The 19,437-nt window shown below is 47.5% G+C and overlaps 6 protein-coding genes across 6 annotated transcripts; 3 read left to right on the top strand and 3 right to left on the bottom strand.

The window, feature by feature from the left end:
* Positions 1 to 74: 74 nt before the first annotated feature.
* Positions 75 to 1,399, bottom strand: F5Y00DRAFT_58949 (TPR-like protein). Its single transcript, XM_048013848.1, has 3 exons — positions 1,221 to 1,399; positions 711 to 1,141; positions 75 to 651 (listed from the first exon to the last, which is right to left on the bottom strand). Exons 1-3 carry the CDS (start codon positions 1,251 to 1,253, stop codon positions 237 to 239), a joined length of 879 nt encoding a protein of 292 aa, XP_047869663.1. The 5' UTR covers positions 1,254 to 1,399; the 3' UTR covers positions 75 to 236.
* A 167-nt stretch (positions 1,400 to 1,566) lies between these two features.
* F5Y00DRAFT_223455 (uncharacterized protein) lies at positions 1,567 to 2,678 on the top strand. Its single transcript, XM_048005878.1, has one exon. It carries the CDS (start codon positions 1,856 to 1,858, stop codon positions 2,546 to 2,548), a length of 693 nt encoding a protein of 230 aa, XP_047869664.1. The 5' UTR covers positions 1,567 to 1,855; the 3' UTR covers positions 2,549 to 2,678.
* A 189-nt stretch (positions 2,679 to 2,867) lies between these two features.
* On the bottom strand, positions 2,868 to 5,233 carry F5Y00DRAFT_250445 (DUF726-domain-containing protein; the record flags this gene model as incomplete). Its single annotated transcript, XM_048009734.1, has 4 exons — positions 2,868 to 3,556; positions 3,611 to 4,447; positions 4,660 to 4,855; positions 5,024 to 5,233. The coding sequence occupies 4 exons, from the start codon at positions 5,231 to 5,233 to the stop codon at positions 2,868 to 2,870; spliced, it is 1,932 nt and encodes a 643-aa protein (XP_047869665.1).
* A 3,820-nt stretch (positions 5,234 to 9,053) lies between these two features.
* On the top strand, positions 9,054 to 12,260 carry F5Y00DRAFT_59009 (ras GEF). The gene is made up of 4 exons (XM_048013849.1): positions 9,054 to 9,716; positions 9,795 to 9,998; positions 10,123 to 11,933; positions 12,004 to 12,260. The coding sequence occupies exons 1-4, from the start codon at positions 9,410 to 9,412 to the stop codon at positions 12,097 to 12,099; spliced, it is 2,418 nt and encodes an 805-aa protein (XP_047869666.1). The 5' UTR covers positions 9,054 to 9,409; the 3' UTR covers positions 12,100 to 12,260.
* A 495-nt stretch (positions 12,261 to 12,755) lies between these two features.
* F5Y00DRAFT_223467 (Six-hairpin glycosidase) lies at positions 12,756 to 16,813 on the top strand. The gene is made up of 8 exons (XM_048005879.1): positions 12,756 to 13,291; positions 13,353 to 13,391; positions 13,456 to 13,573; positions 13,629 to 13,725; positions 13,834 to 14,461; positions 14,528 to 14,987; positions 15,038 to 16,282; positions 16,337 to 16,813. The coding sequence occupies exons 1-8, from the start codon at positions 13,168 to 13,170 to the stop codon at positions 16,683 to 16,685; spliced, it is 3,060 nt and encodes a 1,019-aa protein (XP_047869667.1). The 5' UTR covers positions 12,756 to 13,167; the 3' UTR covers positions 16,686 to 16,813.
* A 929-nt stretch (positions 16,814 to 17,742) lies between these two features.
* F5Y00DRAFT_223468 (OSCP-domain-containing protein) lies at positions 17,743 to 19,434 on the bottom strand. The gene is made up of 3 exons (XM_048005880.1): positions 18,932 to 19,434; positions 18,477 to 18,794; positions 17,743 to 18,408 (listed from the first exon to the last, which is right to left on the bottom strand). The coding sequence occupies exons 1-3, from the start codon at positions 19,088 to 19,090 to the stop codon at positions 18,202 to 18,204; spliced, it is 684 nt and encodes a 227-aa protein (XP_047869668.1). The 5' UTR covers positions 19,091 to 19,434; the 3' UTR covers positions 17,743 to 18,201.
* Positions 19,435 to 19,437: the final 3 nt, after the last annotated feature.

The raw sequence follows: 19,437 nt of genomic DNA on the forward strand, positions 1-19,437 counted from the left end.
GGAAGGTCGATCCCAATCCCGTTCCATTTCCGTTATGAATGTGTCTGGTTCGGTTTGGTCTGGTCCAGCTCATGTATTTCTAACCCAAACAACGCAAGAAAGCTTCGTCCTGCAAATCGCAAGATAAAGCTGCATTATGGTAATATAATGCACCCAATCCATACGCCAAAACATCAAGTTTGGCTTGCATTTATCACAAAGCCTCCCTTCTTCAGCTTACAACGCCACAAGTCCATTTAAGAAAAGTCCTCACCGGCCTCTTCGATGGTGTTCTTGACTCGTACAAGAATCGTAGTCTTCCACTTGTCAAGCTTGCTTAGTTGGTCGTATTGGAATAGCTTGTCTGTAAATTGGTCCTGGTCGCCTGCTTCAATGGCAGCGGCCAGATCCACTAGTAGCTGGTGCTCTCGGGTGCTTGGGAATGTCGGGTCTTGATCTCGATATTTCTCAAGCGCGCGATTCGTAGCGACCATATCACCTGTCGCTAGGTGGCAGATACCGGCCTTGAGAAAGTAATCCTTGACCGAGTAGCGCATCAAATTGTTGTTAATGGAGGCCGCTGCGACCTTCTCGTACTGCTCGATCGACTTATAGTAGTCGCCTTCGAGGGCAGCAATGTCTGCAACCTTGAGCCATAACTTGTTCGCAAGGCTAGATATGCGAATTAGCTTTTAAAACATAATACCTAGTGATATAATGGGGGTACTAACGCCGCAGCATTATCTCCTTCATACCACCCAGCAGCAGTCTCGTATGCCTCGAGCGCACGCTTGGTATCGCCTATCTCTACCTCGAAAACCTCACCCATGTTCTCCTTGTGCTGCGCCGCCCGCCTGAAATTCCCCTTCTTGCAGTACTGGCCAACGGCGACCTCAAGACATCGCACGGCGTCTTCCGGGTTTTCTTTCCGGTATACCTTAAAAGCATCGACAAGCGTGTTTGCGGCATCGTCGGGTTCGTTTAGATGCTTGCTCTGGACCGCAGCCGCCTTCTCGAAAGCCTGTCCGGCCTCTCGATTCATCTTCTGGATCCTGAAGGCATTTGCTGCCTCGGTATACAGGTCCGCCGCATTTTGGTATTTTTCTTCTCGGCCGCCGAAGAAGCTGAAGCCGCCGGAGGCGCCGGAGAGCGCCTTGTCTGCCTACGTTGGCGATCGACGTTAGCGAATGTGTAAGTGGGTATGGGGGTATGGGGGATGCTGGCGGGGCAAGTAGACCGACCTTCTGGAGTAGCGCACGAGGATCTCCAGCCATGATGATGGGATTTTATGTTGTTGCTATACTAAAAGGAAAGAAAAGTTGTATTAATGGTAGATCAATAAACTTTATTGCTTGTTAACGTAATCGTTGTTGACAAAGGAGTGAGAATGGCAAAGTACAGTTTCGGATTGCGACGCGGCTACCTGACGTTAGGTAAGTCTCGAGCTACATCCTATGACATCGCCCTGTATTACATTGGACCCTTGCAAGTATCCATCCATGTACATTCAAAGTACCTGAGCTATGTACATATCTAATCTGAATTCGTAACAACCACCTAGGTAATAACCCAATAAATACATCCAGATTTTATTACGAGTGAAAAGAGAGAGTCATATATTCATAGAGAGTCCCTAAATCCGAGATCGTGATATGTTCCGATGCCTGCAATCTGAACAATATTTAATTCATATTCTCTACAAGTACATCTCCCTCGGCATAGCCTGTTCAGCCTCAAGACCCGACACCACCTTCGACAGGGATCCTCCATTTCGATAAAGCACTCCCACTCCCACATCAACCAATTGGCTGCGTAACATTCACATCTCGAAAAATCGTAGACCTTCCCCAACCTATTTGGACGGATCCAAGTAGCCATGAATTCACAAATATGCAATCACTGCCGCAAGGCACTACACCAATCTTTACGAGCTATACGAGGAAAAGGGTACCAACGACGCCCACTATCCTCAACCAACAACCCCCGCCAAAAATCAAGCTCAAGTTCAGCTTCGCCCGAACCCGAGTCTCTAGAAACCCTCTTCTCAAAACCAACTTGGTCCGTCCGGTCTCTCCTCCCGGAGCCATCTTCCCCAACTAGCACCGATCCCTCAACTGAGGCCGAAATAACCCCCCGCACCCTGCAACACCTCCTACGCCTCTCCGCCCTCCCTCCACCCTCCTCCCCCTCGGAAGAAGCCCTTATGCTCTCAACCTTAACCTCGCAACTACACTTCGTACGCGCCATACGCTCCGTGGACACAGCCGGTGTCGAGCCCTTGCGTGCGATACGCGACGAAACCGCGCTCGGCCAACGTGAGCAGACCATTGACTTAGAGCAACTAAAAGATGCGCTCGCGAACGAGGATGTAGTAGGCCACGCGCGACGCCCGCGCCGACGCCGGCAGCGGCAAGGAGGTAGTGATAGTGCCGATCCAGGGGTGGAAGGATGGGACGTTTTAGCCGGAGCCAGCGAGACGGCAGGGCGGTATTTCGTAGTCCGGACAGGATCAACTGGCCCGGCACGGATAGGCGTAGGGCAAGTAGAGAAGACGGAAGAGAATTTATAATAATAATAGTAAGATGAAATGAGCAATTACTACGCGATGTGTAAGTACAGTCTTCTGGCCTGCCTATCTGAGTATGCTGTCCTATTTCCGGTGTATACACCTGGCCTAGCTGCCTACCTGCATAACTGCCCATAATACAAAGAACAATGCTTAGACTATCTTACAGCACGGCCTCATAACAAAATTCATCGCCAACTAATAAAGACGAAACCGATCATGTATCGCCATCTAGGCAATACAAACCTCTAGAACCAAAATAATATACATCCCTCGGTTGCCGCAGATCTTGAGGGCCGGATCGATGCGTTCCAGGACGTCGCTACTTGCTACCCAGTTTCACACCTTTCATGCCGTTCACGACTGCTCGGATATCCTTTTTGGGCTTAACTTGACTCTTCTTTTCGCGCTCTTCGTCGAGTTTCGCCTCGGCGCCTATGTGTGCGTTCAACTTATCCTGTTCCTTCGTAATTTGGTCATAGTTGATATCCTCCCAACCGACCTTCTTCAGGACGCTGCCAACCATATAGTGGTATCGAAGGTGATTGGTAGCTACCTGGGTCACGTCGAAATTTTCGACGTTCGGTACGCCTTCGATTCTCTGTAAGCCAGCAACGCCGTATTGCCAGCTACTACTGCGATAGAGGAAGCCCAGCATGTAGTCTTTCTTGGAGTAAACGTTGACTAGTTTGCTAGCAACGACGCTCTTCATTGTCGCCCAAACGCGAACTTCGGACGGGCACGGTGCACCCATGATAATCACGTTCTCTACCAATCCAAAAGCTCGCTTCTCGGCCAGAATCATCAGGCAGCAATAGATTATGCGAGCCCCCAGGCTATACCCTATCAATGTAACGGGTCTCTCGCCGTAGATTCTGTTTATGAGAACGTCGGCGAGCACGGCACCTGCCTTTTCTGCTCGGACCATTCCGATACACCAAGGATTTTCGATGACCTTACTCATCTTCACGAGGGCTGTGGGCCATATAGACTTTGTCAGCCTGTCGTAAACTAGAGCAAGAAATTAGCTTATGTTCCACTATAACAGGAGGGGGGCGTCCTTACCAGTCATCGAATCGAGTTCCTTCTTTGCTTCGCTCCAAGCTGAACTCTTCGCGAGCGTTTCTAGAGCGATACCCATCTTCGTCAGGGCCTCCAGCTCCCATCTCATCGCATAGGATTCATTCTGTTGACCTAGAAACTGCCAGGATGTAAGGAAGTCATCCGGGTTGGTGAGCAGCCCAGTAATTCCGATGGTGACTCGCATTCTGCGATTCTCAGCAGGTAAATCCTTAGGGTCGATCAGCTCCGGTGTGTTAACTCCATGCAAAGGTATCATGCCGAAATCCTGGATGTCCTTGCCGTGTGCGTCAATCGTTTTGCTCCCTTGCCGGGCTCCATACAGACCAAACAAGGTACCAACGACGACAGTGCTATCGTTCATAGGTCCTAGTAGACCAGCTGTTGCTGACTGGTCGAGTCCTATGCCCCCGAAAACAGTACCAAGCCTGGCTGCGACGAGGGGTGCTGCAAGGACGCCAGGTTTTCCTCCCAGGGCTGCGTTAGCCATGCCCGGTCTCCAACGTCGGGAAGTTCTGGCTTCCTCCGCTCGCCTTTGGGCGATCTCCTCGGCGGGGATTCCCAGGATAACCTTCGCGAGGGCTTGCGAGACTCTGGCCTCGTCTTGCAATAATACCCACATCGGGATGTTCAACGACGAAGCAAGTCTTATTAGTAAGATTCTCGAGTACAGAGAATATTGGTCAAGCCCGAGCAGGATTAGTAGCATGGAATGCAATATCAGGGCACGCTTCTCCTTGGGGCAATCCTTGAGGGGCGTAGGAATAGGGGGATAAAGCCGAACAAGGGCCAGCGAGGAAGCGTCAGCAGCCGTGTTGGGTCCTAAGTTATCTGATTAGCTCTGCAAAGAAAACTGCCTGATATGAAATATTAGGGGGCACCAAAATGCTAAATTTGCAATGCAGGGAGCTATTCAAAAAAGGAACCACGACGACGTTTATTGGCGGCAAGCCTCTCAAGGAAGAACTTACCACTACCACTTGGCAACAAAGGTCTTCCTCTCGTGGCATTACCTCCTGATCGTCTTGCATTACCTGGTGCTTGGGGTGCCTGGCCGCCAACGTTGCCAGTTGTTCCGCCGTTTTTAATCACGATATCCTGGGTACGCTTGAGCAAGTTGACACGCCATTTGCCGAAGTGTGCTTGAGCGTCTCTTTTCAATTCGAAAAGGCTTGAGATCAGTACATCGTGCTCCGTCTTTTGGTATAAATGGCGGACTTCTTCGGGAGACTTGGGTAGTTTCCACATGGGGTGCAGTGACCTTGCTGTCGTGGTAGCTTGGTGATTGGGTCGGGTATTCTCCTTCTGGGAATCTGAACTGTTATTCTGGCCCGCGGCGACGTTGCCATATAAGTGTCGATATTTCTCGCTACGGGGATTAGGGACAGTGTTACACACTGCTTTAGGTGGGTTAATTCCTTGGTCGGGTTTAACATGGCCAGGGCTCAGATTCTCGAAGCTGTCGCGTATCTGCTTGTGCATATCCTCGACAATGATGGAAATGAGTTTTTGAAGTTGGAATTTCTGTTCCACGTTGATACATGCACTGAGGTCGAGTTCAATACGCTTGGGCGGACGCCCTCGCGATGGGTTGTTGTTGCGAGCCATTGTTTGACCTTCGTCTTCAGATGAACTGGAATAGGTAAAGGTTTGATCCATGGTTATAATTTTCTCTGCTTTTATAGATAGTAGATAGACGTGAACATGCGGGGTTGCGGTTGCTACTGCCGTTGCTGTTGCTGCTGTTGCGGTAGTGACGAAGTTGCTTAGGATTGAGGTGAAGTGCGTTGCTAGGCAGTCATGAAGGAAGGAAGTGACGAAGAAGGTAATGAAGGGGGCAACAACGAACCAAAATTGGGTCTGTACCTACATGGCGATGTTAGGAGGTACGATGTCTGCCTGACTGTACCTAACCTATAAAGTCTGTAACACAAACTGAAGTATAATCACAAACACGACCTATTAGTCTTTATCGTTAACGCTGCAGCTATCCGAATCTCTCGACGTAATATATACATCTGGTAGGATAGATAAATAGGCACCTAAATATTGGAGCTTAGGTAGGTATGAATAAATGTGTTATGCTACTTCAAGTCTATTTTGCTAAGAAAGATTTCGGGATGCTATGCTACTTACCTAATATAAGGGGGCACAAAAGGGGGCGCATGGACTAAACCCTCCAGAACATACTTCTCCCACTTTGAATTATAAAGGAATCTGAACACTTGACATGTAACGCAAATAAACTTATGACTAGATGGTATAGATAAGATCGGTAGCCTGGCTTTATTTTCATCAATCTACGGGAGCAAGCTTCAAACGCAATACGACACGAGACGATAATAAGATTTAGCTAACTTGACTTTCAGATTGTCATAACCATTATCTACACGCAATAGTCACATACAATAATCCTGCCCCTTTTTTACACACACGTTTTCCTTTCTTAAGGTATAACAAATGCTTACTTAATTTAACTGACTATGCCTAACTGTTTCACCCTTAGATACGGCCAATAAATATGAAAGGGTCAGAGTATTAATGAATATAAGAGACATGGTATTTACTAGCTGCTAGACGACAGCACTCACGTTACGTTGTTAGTTTAACTCTCGAGTTAGTCAGAGAAACCAATCACTATAACTCTTCTTGTTGACGAATAGCTAGGAAATAACTAATTTGTATGAGGCGTTCCTATAAGACTCCACCCCCTCAGCTCAAAGTATAGCATTAAGCTGACTATGTCTACTGAAGATCTCCTCAATCGTGTACCGGTACAATCCATGCGTAGGCACTAAAATACCACACGGTATACTCTTCTCGGGTTTCTAGTCCCTTAGGATAACGAGAACAGACATCGTATCTTAGGTAGACATAACCCAAACTACGGATCAGAAAACGTTTATATCGATATACTAAGATTAACAAGCAAAGACAGATCATTCGCTAGTTTATGGCGTGGTAACATTTCTACAACAGCATGCCGTGCTACCTTGCTGGTTACGCCATGGCAATTCGTCGCGGCTATGCTCGATCTTCGTCAGCCCCGTTGCACTATCTAACCGATCAATCGGCACCTATAACGTAGGAGAAGATATATAGTCAAATTGCCGCCTATTGGGATTGCTTCTATAGTACTTAACAACGCAGGGGCTGTCAATCCGAGGAGTAAATCATAGGTACCCATTAGGGATATATCATCTGAATTACGCAGTCGTATGCTACCTATTATGTGTTTACTAATGTACTATTAAGTTGCACTAGTTAGCCCCTTAGTTCAGACGACCTATGCGTGAATATCAGGTACCTATTAACTTCCTATCGTCGTGACCAATATATAACCAGCTACGGAAACCGACCAATTGGATTGCCATCCAGATTCTTATCATAGATGATTACCGCTTACGAGATAAGTTCCGTTCATGAGACCACCAAAAACTTAGTTATAACGGTCTCAGGGGTGCGACGTTCAATCAGGTCTCTTGTATGTACTGTAACTCCCAAAATACTTGGATGACTTCCCCACGCGAGTTAAGCATACTACTCTTGAGCTTGCCTTGGTAAGAGTCAAAACACGGCAGCAGTGACACGATCGAGATGGGAGCAAACAAATTCGTCTCATATAAGCTAGAATAGAACGAGTAAGTCTCACTAACATGGCATCCTGCAAAATACCGAACTGGAAGTCAACGACTACCTATAGCGCACGTCAGTGACGTGACGAGCTAAAGCTTTGGGGGGAACAAAAGGTCCTGTTGATGGGTTGATCATGACATTACATGCCGTGATTTATGTACGACCATCTCCAAAGCCCCGCGTTGGGACGTAAAGCCCACGGCTTGGGGAAGAGATCCGTTTGTTGATATTGACGTTTGGCGTGTGGGATGGGAGTGGGAGTTGGAAGATGGGATGCCAGGTCCCATTGGTCGATCAGCCCACGTGCGCATGAGGAGCTCTCTTAAAAGGATGAAGAGCTACGCGTACTAGCATAGCTCCAAGACGCATGTGTGTGATTGGCCTCGAAGTACAATCTAGATAACTTGGAAGCACGCCGGTTGTGACTTGGTCTGCTTGATGTTGAGTTGATGCCGGGTGTTTGCATTCGGGCGTTTCTCTTATGTAAGTCCGTCTTTCAAGTTGAGATTCGGTAAGGTACATAGAAGATCAAGAAGATGAGCGAGGTTAGCCGAAACAAGATTCAGATACCTAGAATATTGCATGGCATCTACGGTCGCTTACTTCGGATACTTTATACCAAATATCTGAAGTTAGGTTATGTGGTAGTTTTTGTCTTCAATATTATATGGCCAATAGTGCAATTTAACCCTTTGCCAAACGAGACTGCGGGCGTTTGCTCAGCTTTAAATGCAGGGGTAAGCTCCTACCTCATAACATATCAAGAGGTACGTACAGGTAATATATGGGTACTTTAAGGTACATCTAGACTGCCACGAGGGCCCCCTAGCTGCGAGTGGGCATAGTGGATTTTTAGCGAAATCCATCACCCGCGGGATGCTTGGCTGCTCCAATAGCAAAGCAATAAACCTGGTAGATTCGTATACATGATGTACAAACCCCAAATCGTCTAACAATTGGCAACCTTGATCGACTCGGCTGGGGCATAACGTGCTCTATTACAGGGACCCGTCTTATACGTACACTACACTATGTACACACATAACCTAGTGCCTCAGCGGAGGGGGTGTCAATTCCTCCCGCACACGGATAATTGGATTTAATTCGACCCCTCGACGTCGCATCTCGAAGACGGGACACGACGGAACCGAGCTTAGATACCTTAACCTAGTATCTCCAATGTCATCACTTGAACCTATAAACCTCTAAGCCTCTACTTACCAATTACCAATTCCCGAGCTATTGGATACTTTTTCTTTCCATTAGTTACTTTTGAACCTACCATAACTCCTATAATTCCGTAAATCCCATTCGACACGCGGCTGGCCGAGGTCGAGTATCTCTCTCGCTCTCTCTCTCTCTCTTCCGAAGCTCCAGAGTTATTACGGAGTTGACACCTGACACTTTTTCCGAGCAATTTGTCGTGTTGGTACATACCTACATATATACGGATTCTGCCCCCCCGTGGCTGCGACGTACGTTGGGAATTAATATCCGCGCTCTACGTTCTACGTTGGACCGCGTAACATTACACAGCCCTTTTATCTGGTCGATATATTTCCGCCACAGCCATCTGTCGGTGAAAGTCGTTTCTCGTGTCCTTCACTTCGTCTCTCGTCCGAGTTCCCCTCAGGTATCCTGTGCACAGTAACACCAGGTCCCTCAGCCTACCTGAATCACAACAAGTGCGTGTTACATTGAACGATAATCCATAACGGCCTTCGATGAATCGGATGTTAAAACCTTCTAATAGACTCAGGTGATTCGACGGCAACTCAATTTACCAGGTCCGGCCGAACAGCGTGAGCGGGTCATAGCAGACGATTTCCCGCTCTCATTTACCCTTGATACCTTCGTCCTTGTCGAGCGCTGCCTTATTCAATCTCGATCCCCTTTCTGAGTACTCCCTATCGTCACTCGAAATATATTTCTTAGTCGTCCGCTCCTGAGAGACTTCGAATCTCTTGTCGCCCGAACCCCTCTCGAATTATATACCTCGGTAGACATCGTAGGCGAAATACGGCCGCGACATATAGTTACAGTCATGAAAGCTCTCCAGTAAAGTTCCTGCTGGCTCGACGTAAAGAGTTTCTAATTATATGACCGTGGTGCTCTGCAATTATCAGCTGACTGCATGCTATTGTCGCGATGGAGAGCATCAATATCTCCGTCATAGGAGCCAATGGAGTGGGTAAATCCCACTTCATACAAAAGGCCATGTCACTACCGCGCATGCCCGGCCCTAATCCTACGACAGCTCGTATTAATATCGATAACGTACCTTACGCTGTTACACTGTTCGAATTGGATCTCGAATACTTCGACGTGGACCCCGATCGGCAGATCAAGTGGCCAAAGCAAATAGGCGGCGCTATCGTTCCTCGTGTGAACGGCGTCTTGCTCTTATATGATGTGATGAACAGGGAGAGCATCATAGAGCTACCTCAGACCTTGAGTAAGTGCCAATTAACCAGTGTCTTATTCTAGTGTGGTTATGATACCTCGGAAGATAAGCGACAACTAACTCGACCAGATGCTCTTGTGAACTCTTCATTACCAGCGGTTCTTGTTGCGACGAAGTGCGACAATCCCGAGAAATTACGACATATCGATACGGAGGCGGTTGCCGCCGCATGCCAATCATGCCTCGCAACTTTTAAAACGTCCGTTAATAAGCCGGAGAGTGCGAGGATAGCTTTGTCTACGTTGCTTAAGGCACTAGTATCAAGAAATCAAGGTATGTACAACCTCGTGGAAGCTCTTTGTTGTGGGTTCATAGAGCTTCGGGATTGCTCACCTACAGCTTAAGCAAAGCTTAACTACTCTATGTTTCTTCATCTGACTATGGAATGTAATTGTAGACATAGACAGTGCGGAAGGGATAAGCAGTGCGAGACGTAGGGCAGCTTCGGCTGCTCATCTTGATTCTCAAATAGAACCCACCAACGCTCGACCGATAAGTCAACATAGCAAGCATAGTCGTGCTAGCTCGGATATGTCGCTACTTCGAGGCATATCGAACCAGCCGGGAACGGACTACCGCCACTCCTCGAGACCACCTCGTCTCGATCTTTCGGGGAACCATGGGACGGGTCAATTTTCAGAAGCTGTGGAAGAAGATTCTGGTCAAACTGTTTCTAGTATGCTCCGTACCCCTGGTATTAGGCTGGATCCCAACCAGACCACCGCTTCATTTCTTGATATTGACGACTCAGATGCCGATTCTATGCGATATGATGATATACCCCTCTTGCAACGGACCGACGAGTCGCTATTCGAACGACCGGCGAAGAAAATCGGCGTCACCTTCGAAGAGTTAATCGAGCGTCTCATTGCCCCTAAGATGTCTAGAGCAGACAACAATTTCTTGGAGATCTTCTTGTGTTTGTACCGCAAGTTTGCGTCTCCAGGGCAGCTCTTATCATCCCTCCTGTCACGGCTGGACCGCATTAGGGACGACAAATCCGTTCATTACCTTACCAAGATAGGCGCCCAGTTTCGAATTATCGAGGTGATCGCCAAGTGGGTCGCGACCTACCCCGGAGATTTTGCAGGGCCGACAACAAGAAGGAACATAGAGGACTTCATAAGACAAATAGCTACGGAGCCGGCATTCTTCGCGGCTTCACAGCAGATGCGTAGAACGATGGAGTACAGTGTAATCGAGGCTGATGATACGGGCTGGGAGAAAGCCGATAGCCTTGAGGATACGCCAGTAGACGACCACGAGCTGAGTATAAGAGACACTGCTAGGCGGTATGTAGAAATGTCGGAAAGTCTAAGCTCTCTAGGTGTGGATGACCAGATCGAACGACGACCCTCAGCCAGTTCGTCCTTTCAAACAGACGCCGGACAGCCATCTGGGCCCGTTGGGAAGATACATTCATTCCAGTTTCACTCATACGAGGACTACGAACGGGAGGCAGCGACAATGGTGCCCACGTATACATTACCACTGACCAAGTTTCGGTACCATATATTCATGGACACACAGAATGATGATATCGCCGACGAGATGACGAGGATTGATTGGGTTATGTTCTCTTCGATCCGGATACGAGACTTAATCCGGCACGTCAGCCTATCAGCAGAGCAGAAGGAGAAGTGCAGGGCTATGAAGAACGTCAATCGCATGATTGCCCATTTCAACCATATCGCGACTTGGGTATCCAATATGATCCTCATGAGAGAAAAAGCCAAACATCGTGCACAGATGTTGGAGAAGTTTATGAATATCGCGTTGAAATTAAGGCAGCTAAACAACTACAACGGTCTTGCGGCCGTGTTAGCTGGTATTAACGGGACGGCTATCCATCGTCTATCTCAGACACGAGCACTTGTGCCAACCGAAGTGCAAAAAAGGTTTGCGCGGTTAGTGCTCTTAATGGGAACACAGAAGAGCCACTTTGCCTATCGACTGGCCTGGGAAAATTCACCATTACCGCGCATCCCCTTCATCCCGTTACATCGTAGGGATCTTGTATCGGCCGAAGAGGGTAGCATGACATTGGTGGGGCCCCAAGGCGATCGAATAAACTGGAAGAAATTTGAGGTTTTAGGTGAAATCCTCTTGCCAATCATGAAGAGTCAGGGTACTCCATACCCGAACCTATCTAAGCACGACACGGCAAGGGAGCTTATCTTGGACTGCTTGATGCCTACAGACGAAGAGGTGAGATGTGAAGCTTTCATACATGTATTTGACTAAATTGTGGTGGATTTGACTAACGTAGCACTTGCAGGACATCTACCAACGAAGCATTCAGGTAGAGTCCCCTAGTGGTGGCTCTATCGATCCCGGGAAGAAGAAATTCCCATGGTTTGCGAATTCAAAGTGATAGCGGACGTCCGTATTTAGTCTTCAACAGGATGAATCATTTCTACAGTAATCCCCAATCCTCCCCAGGGAAGCGGAGTTGGCGTTAGAAAGAAGATATGAACGTATATTATTCCCCTTGTCGTTGGACATGATTTTCTTGTAGGTGGATTCGAGCGAATTTGGCAGATATCTATTGGGTTGGATATTTATTGGATTTAAGACTTCTAGACTTTCCCCCTCTCGTATAAGCGACCTATTAAGGGGCAGCTGATGGAGAGTTTTGGTAGAACTAGCTCCCTCGCTGCGACTTAGTAGGTTAGCATTTTATTTTGCTATTTTCTCATTCGAACGTGTGGATCTTGCGTTGTTCATGTTCATGTTGTTCGTGTTTGGTAGAATGATACCACATAACATTACACGTACCTAACATATTATAGGTTGGGTACAGTATACTATTTGACATGTGCCCGCCAATATATGTACCTAATGTATGCATTATCTTCACACTACATTGTTAGTCGAATCTGTTAGTACATTAATATGTACCTAAAGACTTTCTTGTTAGGTATATGTATTTCTACAAGTACCTATGTCTTCTCGTAGCGCTATAGTACCTTTTTATATAGATACCCGATGATGTCATAGCTGCCCGCACTTACAATTTACATACCTCCCCCTCATTGCTGTTGCTTTTTTCTTTTTTTTCCTTATCACGGCCTTGTTAGGCCTTGATGCAATGAAGTCTTCATACATCCGCCGTAGCTCCAATCTAACTAGCTCGCTCCAATTCGTACTGTCGTACTGCCGCTAACCCGTCGGCTTACCTGAATGAGACAATAGATGGTCAAGCTCTGCAGCTGCAGTAGTACCTGAATACCTGAAATTGATCTACAATCCGATTTACAATCCCAATAACTCTTTCCTCTCGTCTTCCTTCTCTTCGTCGATATCAACGTTGCTATCTCGTGTCTTCACTGTTGTTAGATGCTCAGACGTTTCCCCCCCTCTTACCTTGGTCCTCTATTTTCGTGATCTATACTATATTCCTTGTAAATTTATTTTTACCCCTATTAGGCCATCCTCCAACATGGTTGTAGTTGACAACCACGAATACCTCACCGAGGAAGAGAAGCGTCTCAAAGAAGATAGCCATCGTATTAAATACTGGAAGAAATGGGGTCCCTATGTTGCTGAACGACAATGGGCTACAGGCAAGCGGGGGCTACTAATCTCTTGTCCTAACTGTCTAACTAACTAACTTATAATACTCAGTGCGAGAAGATTATAGCGCAGACGGAGATGCTTGGAGCCGTAAGCAGCTCTCTTATACTTTTACACTTTACTATATCCCGTGCTGATTCACCCCCGCATGCAGACTTTACACACGACCACGCCCGATCTCGAGCATTTCGCTGGGGTGAAGACGGAATAGCTGGAGTATCAGACTCACATGGCCTGCAGAATATTGCATTCGCTTTCTGGAACGAGCAAGAGTCCGTGTTGCACCCTTTACTACCTAACGAGATGTATCTTACTGACGAATGATAGCCCTTTCCTCAAGGAACGGCTTTTCGGCCTAGCAAATCCCCAAGGTAACCATGGTGAAAGTATCAAGGAAGCACACTTCCACCTTGATAACACTCCTGTAAGCTTTTAATATGGTCCATGTTGTGGCTATCGCTAATAGTAATTATAGACAGTAAGATATATCATATGATTAACCCTACCCGTGTCCCTGCTGACGGCCATCCAGCATTCCTATATGAAATACCTCTATAAATATCCCCAGAGAGCGTTTCCTTATGACGACCTCATAGAAACAAACGGGAAAAGGACCAAGGAAGAGAAGGAATACCAGATCATCGATACTGGAATATTCGATGAAGACAGATACTGGGACATTATAATCGAGACTGCTAAGGAGGCAGATGACCCTGACGAGATTCTCTTCCGAGTCACGGCATGGAATCGAGGTCCGGATCCAGCTCCCCTCCATATCATTCCCCATGTCTGGTTTCGAAACACATGGGCCTGGGGAAGGGAGACGGCGGATAAAAAGCCAGCTATCTCATATTTCACCGAGAACATGGCTAAGTCGAGGCATCATAAACTAGGTGACCGATATATGCTGTTATCACCCTCGCCAGGCGTTGGAACTAGCGGAGAGGATGTCGAACCAGAGCTTATCTTCACAGACAATGACACCAATTACGAACTTCTATATGAAGGGGAGAATAAAGTCCCATACGTCAAGGACGCATTCCATCAGTATATTGTCGATGGGAAAAAGCAAGCTGTGAACCCGGCCAGGACGGGCACAAAATGTGCCGCGTGGTTCCAATTTAACGAGTCAGGGGGTGTTGCCCCTGGCGAATGTGCCGGTACGCTATTGATGAAGTCACAACTGATATATATAGAGAGAGAGCGCTGGCTGACACCTATAATAGTTGTTCGTTTCCGATTTTCGAGGAAAAATGAGAGCTACCTAGACGAAGAAATTTTCGATGATATCGTTGAAAAGAGACGAGAGGAAGCAGATGAGTTTTACTATAGGATTAGCCCCCTGCCAATGTCCGAGGACCTCCGCAACATCCAACGCCAGGCATTTTCAGGTATGATGTGGTGTAAACAATATTACCAGTTTATCTGGGACCAGTGGGCCAATGGTGATCCCTCTCAACCACCACCTCCGCCCGAGAGGAAGGCTATTAGAAATTCGCAATGGAAGCACTTACATATCGACGATATTCTATCCATGCCGGATTCATGGGAATATCCCTTCTTCGCGGCTTGGGATTCCGCGTTTCACTGCATCCCGCTTGCTATGATCGACCCAGACTTCGCGAAGAAGCAAATCGACCTGTTCACCAGAGAATGGTACTGCCATCCAAATGGCCAGCTCCCTGCGTATGTGTTGATAGGGATGTATAAGCGAAAATATTCTAACCTGGCTACAGATACGAATGGAACTTTGGCGACGTCAACCCGCCAGTCCATGCCTGGGCCACTTTCCGCGTGTTCAAGATCGAGCGCAAGATATACGGAAGACAAGATATCGACTTCTTGGAGAGGGTATTTCAGAAGTTACTATTAAATTTCACATGGTGGGTCAATCGAAAGGATATGGACGGGAAAAATGTCTTCGAGGGTGGTTTCCTCGGGCTGGACAATATCGGTCTCTTCAATCGTTCCGAGCCGCTTCCGACGGGGGGTGTTCTTGAACAGGCTGACAGCACAGGGTGGATGGCATTCTACTGCTTGTGCATGTTGAACATCGCACTCGAGCTTGCCAAGCATCGGAGGATATATGAGGATATCGCCTCAAAGTTCTTTGAACATTTCATATTCATTAGCGATGCCATGACATTCAAATCCGGTGAAAAGGATGAGAAGTCACTATGGAACGACGAGGATGGCTTCTACTACGATGCCATTTCGTGGGGTGGGCCGTGGATTCAACAACTACCTGTCCGGTCACTCGTAGGGTTGATTCCACTCTACGCAACATTGACCTTAGAGCCGGAATTAATCAATAAGCTACCTTCGTTCAAGAAGCGTGTGGATTGGTTCATTGAGAACCGATGTGACTTGGCCGAGAGAAATATGGCAAGTATCCGGAAGAGGGGTAAGGGGAATCGTATCCTTCTTGCGATGGTGAGCAAGGACCGACTGGAGAAGATCCTGAAGCGTATGCTCGACGAAGATGAGTTCCTAAGCGAGCATGGTATCAGGTCGCTCTCGAGATACCATAAAGAGAACCCGTACTCTATGGATGTTAATGGTCAAAAATTCACAGTGGGATATGTTCCTGGTGATTCTGACAGCGGGCTATTCGGCGGTAACAGTAACTGGAGAGGTCCTATTTGGCTGTGTGTCAATTTCCTTCTAGTGGAATCTCTTCAGCGATTCTTCCTCTTCTACGGACCTAATTACCAAGTCGAATGCCCTACCGGGTCTGGGGAATATATGCACTTGGGACACGTTTCCGAGGAGATCCAACATCGGTTACAACACTTGTTTGCCCGTGGCGATGACGGACGTCGGAGCATCAATGCCGGAAACGACATGCTAGACTTTGATCCGCACTGGAGAGACCATATGTGGTTCCACGAGTTCTTCGACGGTGACACGGGTCGCGGTTTAGGGGCAACGCACCAGTGCGGCTGGACCGGCCTGATCGCACGTATGATTCACGACACAGGGTAAGTTATTCTACTATATGCTATGTTATAATCATGCGCTAACATGTAGAATAGCATCAGTTGTCGCCTCCCGCAGACGCCCCGCACGCCGACAGCCGGCATGTCGCACTACTTTGATGACATCTTACACCGGCACGTGGGAATCAACAAGCCGCAGAGAGGTCACATGCGGCGGTCGTCGACAGCGCGATCGATTAGTGCCCGCAGTGACTTCGACGCATCTGTCAACGGTGAGGAATATGATGTTCGTAGCGTAGCGCCAGATGACCCAGAAAGAGAGGCCCAGCGCAAGGAGGCGGATGCCCACTTGCATCAGTATATCTCGGAGCAGCTGCAGCGGGTTAAGGACCACGATGATTTTGAGGGGTTAGCGACTGGGGATGAGTACGAGACGCATTTATAGGGGACATTACGGGTTATATTAGATATCTAGGTAGGGTATATTCTTAGACCCTAGAGAGATCTTAGAGGGAAGGTGTAAGGGGGATATACTTACTTACATGGAAGATTGGATGATGGGGATGGGGATATTTAGAAAAGAGGAGGGGAGGGGAGTGAAGGGCATACGCATTTACATAGAGATATACAGATTACGATGCTTAGGAATTCATGGCTATATTATCTAGTTGATTAGATAGAATATGATTATCCCGGTATATGATGGGATGTTTTGATGCCTATACTACCTGTTCTTGAAACTTGGTGTGTGTGAATGGGCGGGATGTTGTGATGGTTAAGATTTTGATCGTGCTTGAGGTTAGTGGTAAGTGAGGTGGTTGATGTGTAAAGCTAGTATCGGCTGATGCCATGGGAGTATGGTAGCCTAGCATTGAAACTGTCTCTTGGTCAATGAGCGGTGTCATGGATAGAGGTCATCTCCTATTCGGAGTTTTCTGAGTAAGTCGGCTAGGGTTGCTGGATATGCTATTACCGTCAGCTTGCTTTGTCCTCGAACGAGGAGAGGTTTAGATGATACGTGTAACGAAGAGTTTATGACCATCTTATATATATGCGTAACTACGTGCCTGCGATAATCAGTTTATATGATTAGGCGTATCGAGGAGTAGGTAGATATAAAACGCGGTTTTCGGTCGAGGTTACTTACTACCTTACGTTGAGGCATTGCAACCCTCGATATGCGTACGACAATAATGGCATCAGGTAGGTATGTATTGTTAAGTTGGCTTTGGCCTATGTTGTAGAATGTCGGTGTTAATTGGCTTTGAAAAGGACTAGCATACCCATCTCTAGTCCTAGCCCAAATACAGGTCTATCCGAGTTAATTATATATTTTAGTTACCCGGTATTCATGTTAGATCTTAAGATTAAAGCCGTTTCGAGCAACCGTTGTATATGGAGTATACCAGTTTGCCTACGCCAAGTCGATTTAAGATGGGTAACTCGTAAGATACAATCCGGTGAAGCATGGCTTAATTAACCATCTAACTGGTTTTTTTTTCCTACTAGTAAAAGGGGAAGCCTGGTTTATACACATTATTGCTGATATTCCTAGTATTGTTCTAGTATTAACCTCTCGGCTATTCATATCAACACAGGTAGCATAGCAACGTGCCCTTATACAGACGGCAGTAAATCTTGGGCGGTAGTTTTAGATATCATTGATTGGCGGGTCTGATATCTTGAAACTCAAATATGAGGGCGACTTGGATAATAGTAGTCTTTATAAATGGGGTTTCCCCTTGTGTGGAATACTGGACTAGTCAGGATTGGGCATTTCCTAGGCGTAAAGTCCATCAATTATTAGTTCCATAAGTAGGCAAATGATATTGGGGGACGAATGCTTCCTCTATTCTACGAGCCTATACACAATGGTATCTCGACGGAGAAACCAGCCTTCTAGTCGCAAGCGCCTCTCCAAAGCAGCTGCCATGCTCGCACAAGACAAAGGGAAGATTATTTTACAAGGTGTCAGTTAGGAGCTTGTTCAGCTTGGCAAGCTTAGACGAGACCGAGAGATCGATTGTCCTGTCTCCAATCTCCACGATGAGACCACCGAGGATGTCCGGGTTGATCTGGTTGGTGACCTTCAGCTTCTTGCCCTGTCCGACGATTGGAGACTTGGCGATGGCATTTTCGATACGGCTAAGCGTCTTGTTGTCCAATTGCTACGACAATTGTTAGCATATTTATCCTGGGTGATCCCCACGTATACTCTGGGCTAGGAATGCAGTACCTGGGCGCTGATAATAACTAGCTCGACCTCGCCTCGGGCAGCGCGCATGATCTGGTTGAACTTCTCGGAGACGCCGGGGAGTATTCCCAGACGGTTGTTCTCGGCCAAGGTAGCGAGGAAGTTCTTGACGGTCTCGTTCGAGCTCACGGGGCCGAGGTTCTTCTGCAGTTCCGCAACGATGGCGCTCTTGTCGCTGTCCGAAAGCGTAGGGGTGTTCAGAATCGTGACAAGCTTCTGATCCTTGGCAAGGAGGTCACTGAGGGTGCTCAGAGCCTTCGCGGTAGGATCGAGGGACGAGGTCTTGACGGCGGCAGTGTACTAAATGGCTCATCAGTCAATATGGCTTGTCCCAGAATCGACCAATGGTTCCTTCCACGTCACGCCCTCCCCAATTGGATTCTTCTGTAGATCCTAGGAGCAAATATCAGGGTTCAGAAAGGGATTGGCGTACGTACCAGGGCACTAGCATAGGTACCATCGAGGCCATAGACGGCAACGGGAGGCTTGACATCCTGGGTGGCAGCGGCGGCGGCATATGAGCGGACGGGAGCGCGGGCGAAGGTCCGTTGAGGAGCCGCAGCTCGGACTGAGCGGAATGCCTGTCGGGCGAACATGGCGGCGTGGATGGGGGAGGGGGGTATTAGTATACGGAGTATAGAAGGATAGATGGTGTCTCGATTCTCAAAGCTCGGCTTCAAAGACGTTTGCAAGAAATCGATCCCGCGGGTTTAGCGGGCCAAACTGACCTAAAGTGGGTCTTAAACTTCCTGGGTATTGGAAAAAAGTTGAAAGCTGTGAGCAGAAGCCACAAACAAAGCCACAGAAGATGGAAGCCCCAGTGCTAGGTCCATATTTCCATTTAACCTAACTTAGGTACCTAAGGTACATAGGACAAAGCGCATATTGGAACAATTTACCACCTAATGCGGCCTAACCTCGGGCTAGGCGCATAATAACATTG

The sequence above is a fragment of the Daldinia vernicosa genome (assembly GCF_022497035.1).
Source record: "Daldinia vernicosa strain CBS 139.73 unplaced genomic scaffold F5Y00scaffold_2, whole genome shotgun sequence".
NCBI classification, from domain to species: Eukaryota; Fungi; Ascomycota; class Sordariomycetes; order Xylariales; family Hypoxylaceae; genus Daldinia; species Daldinia vernicosa.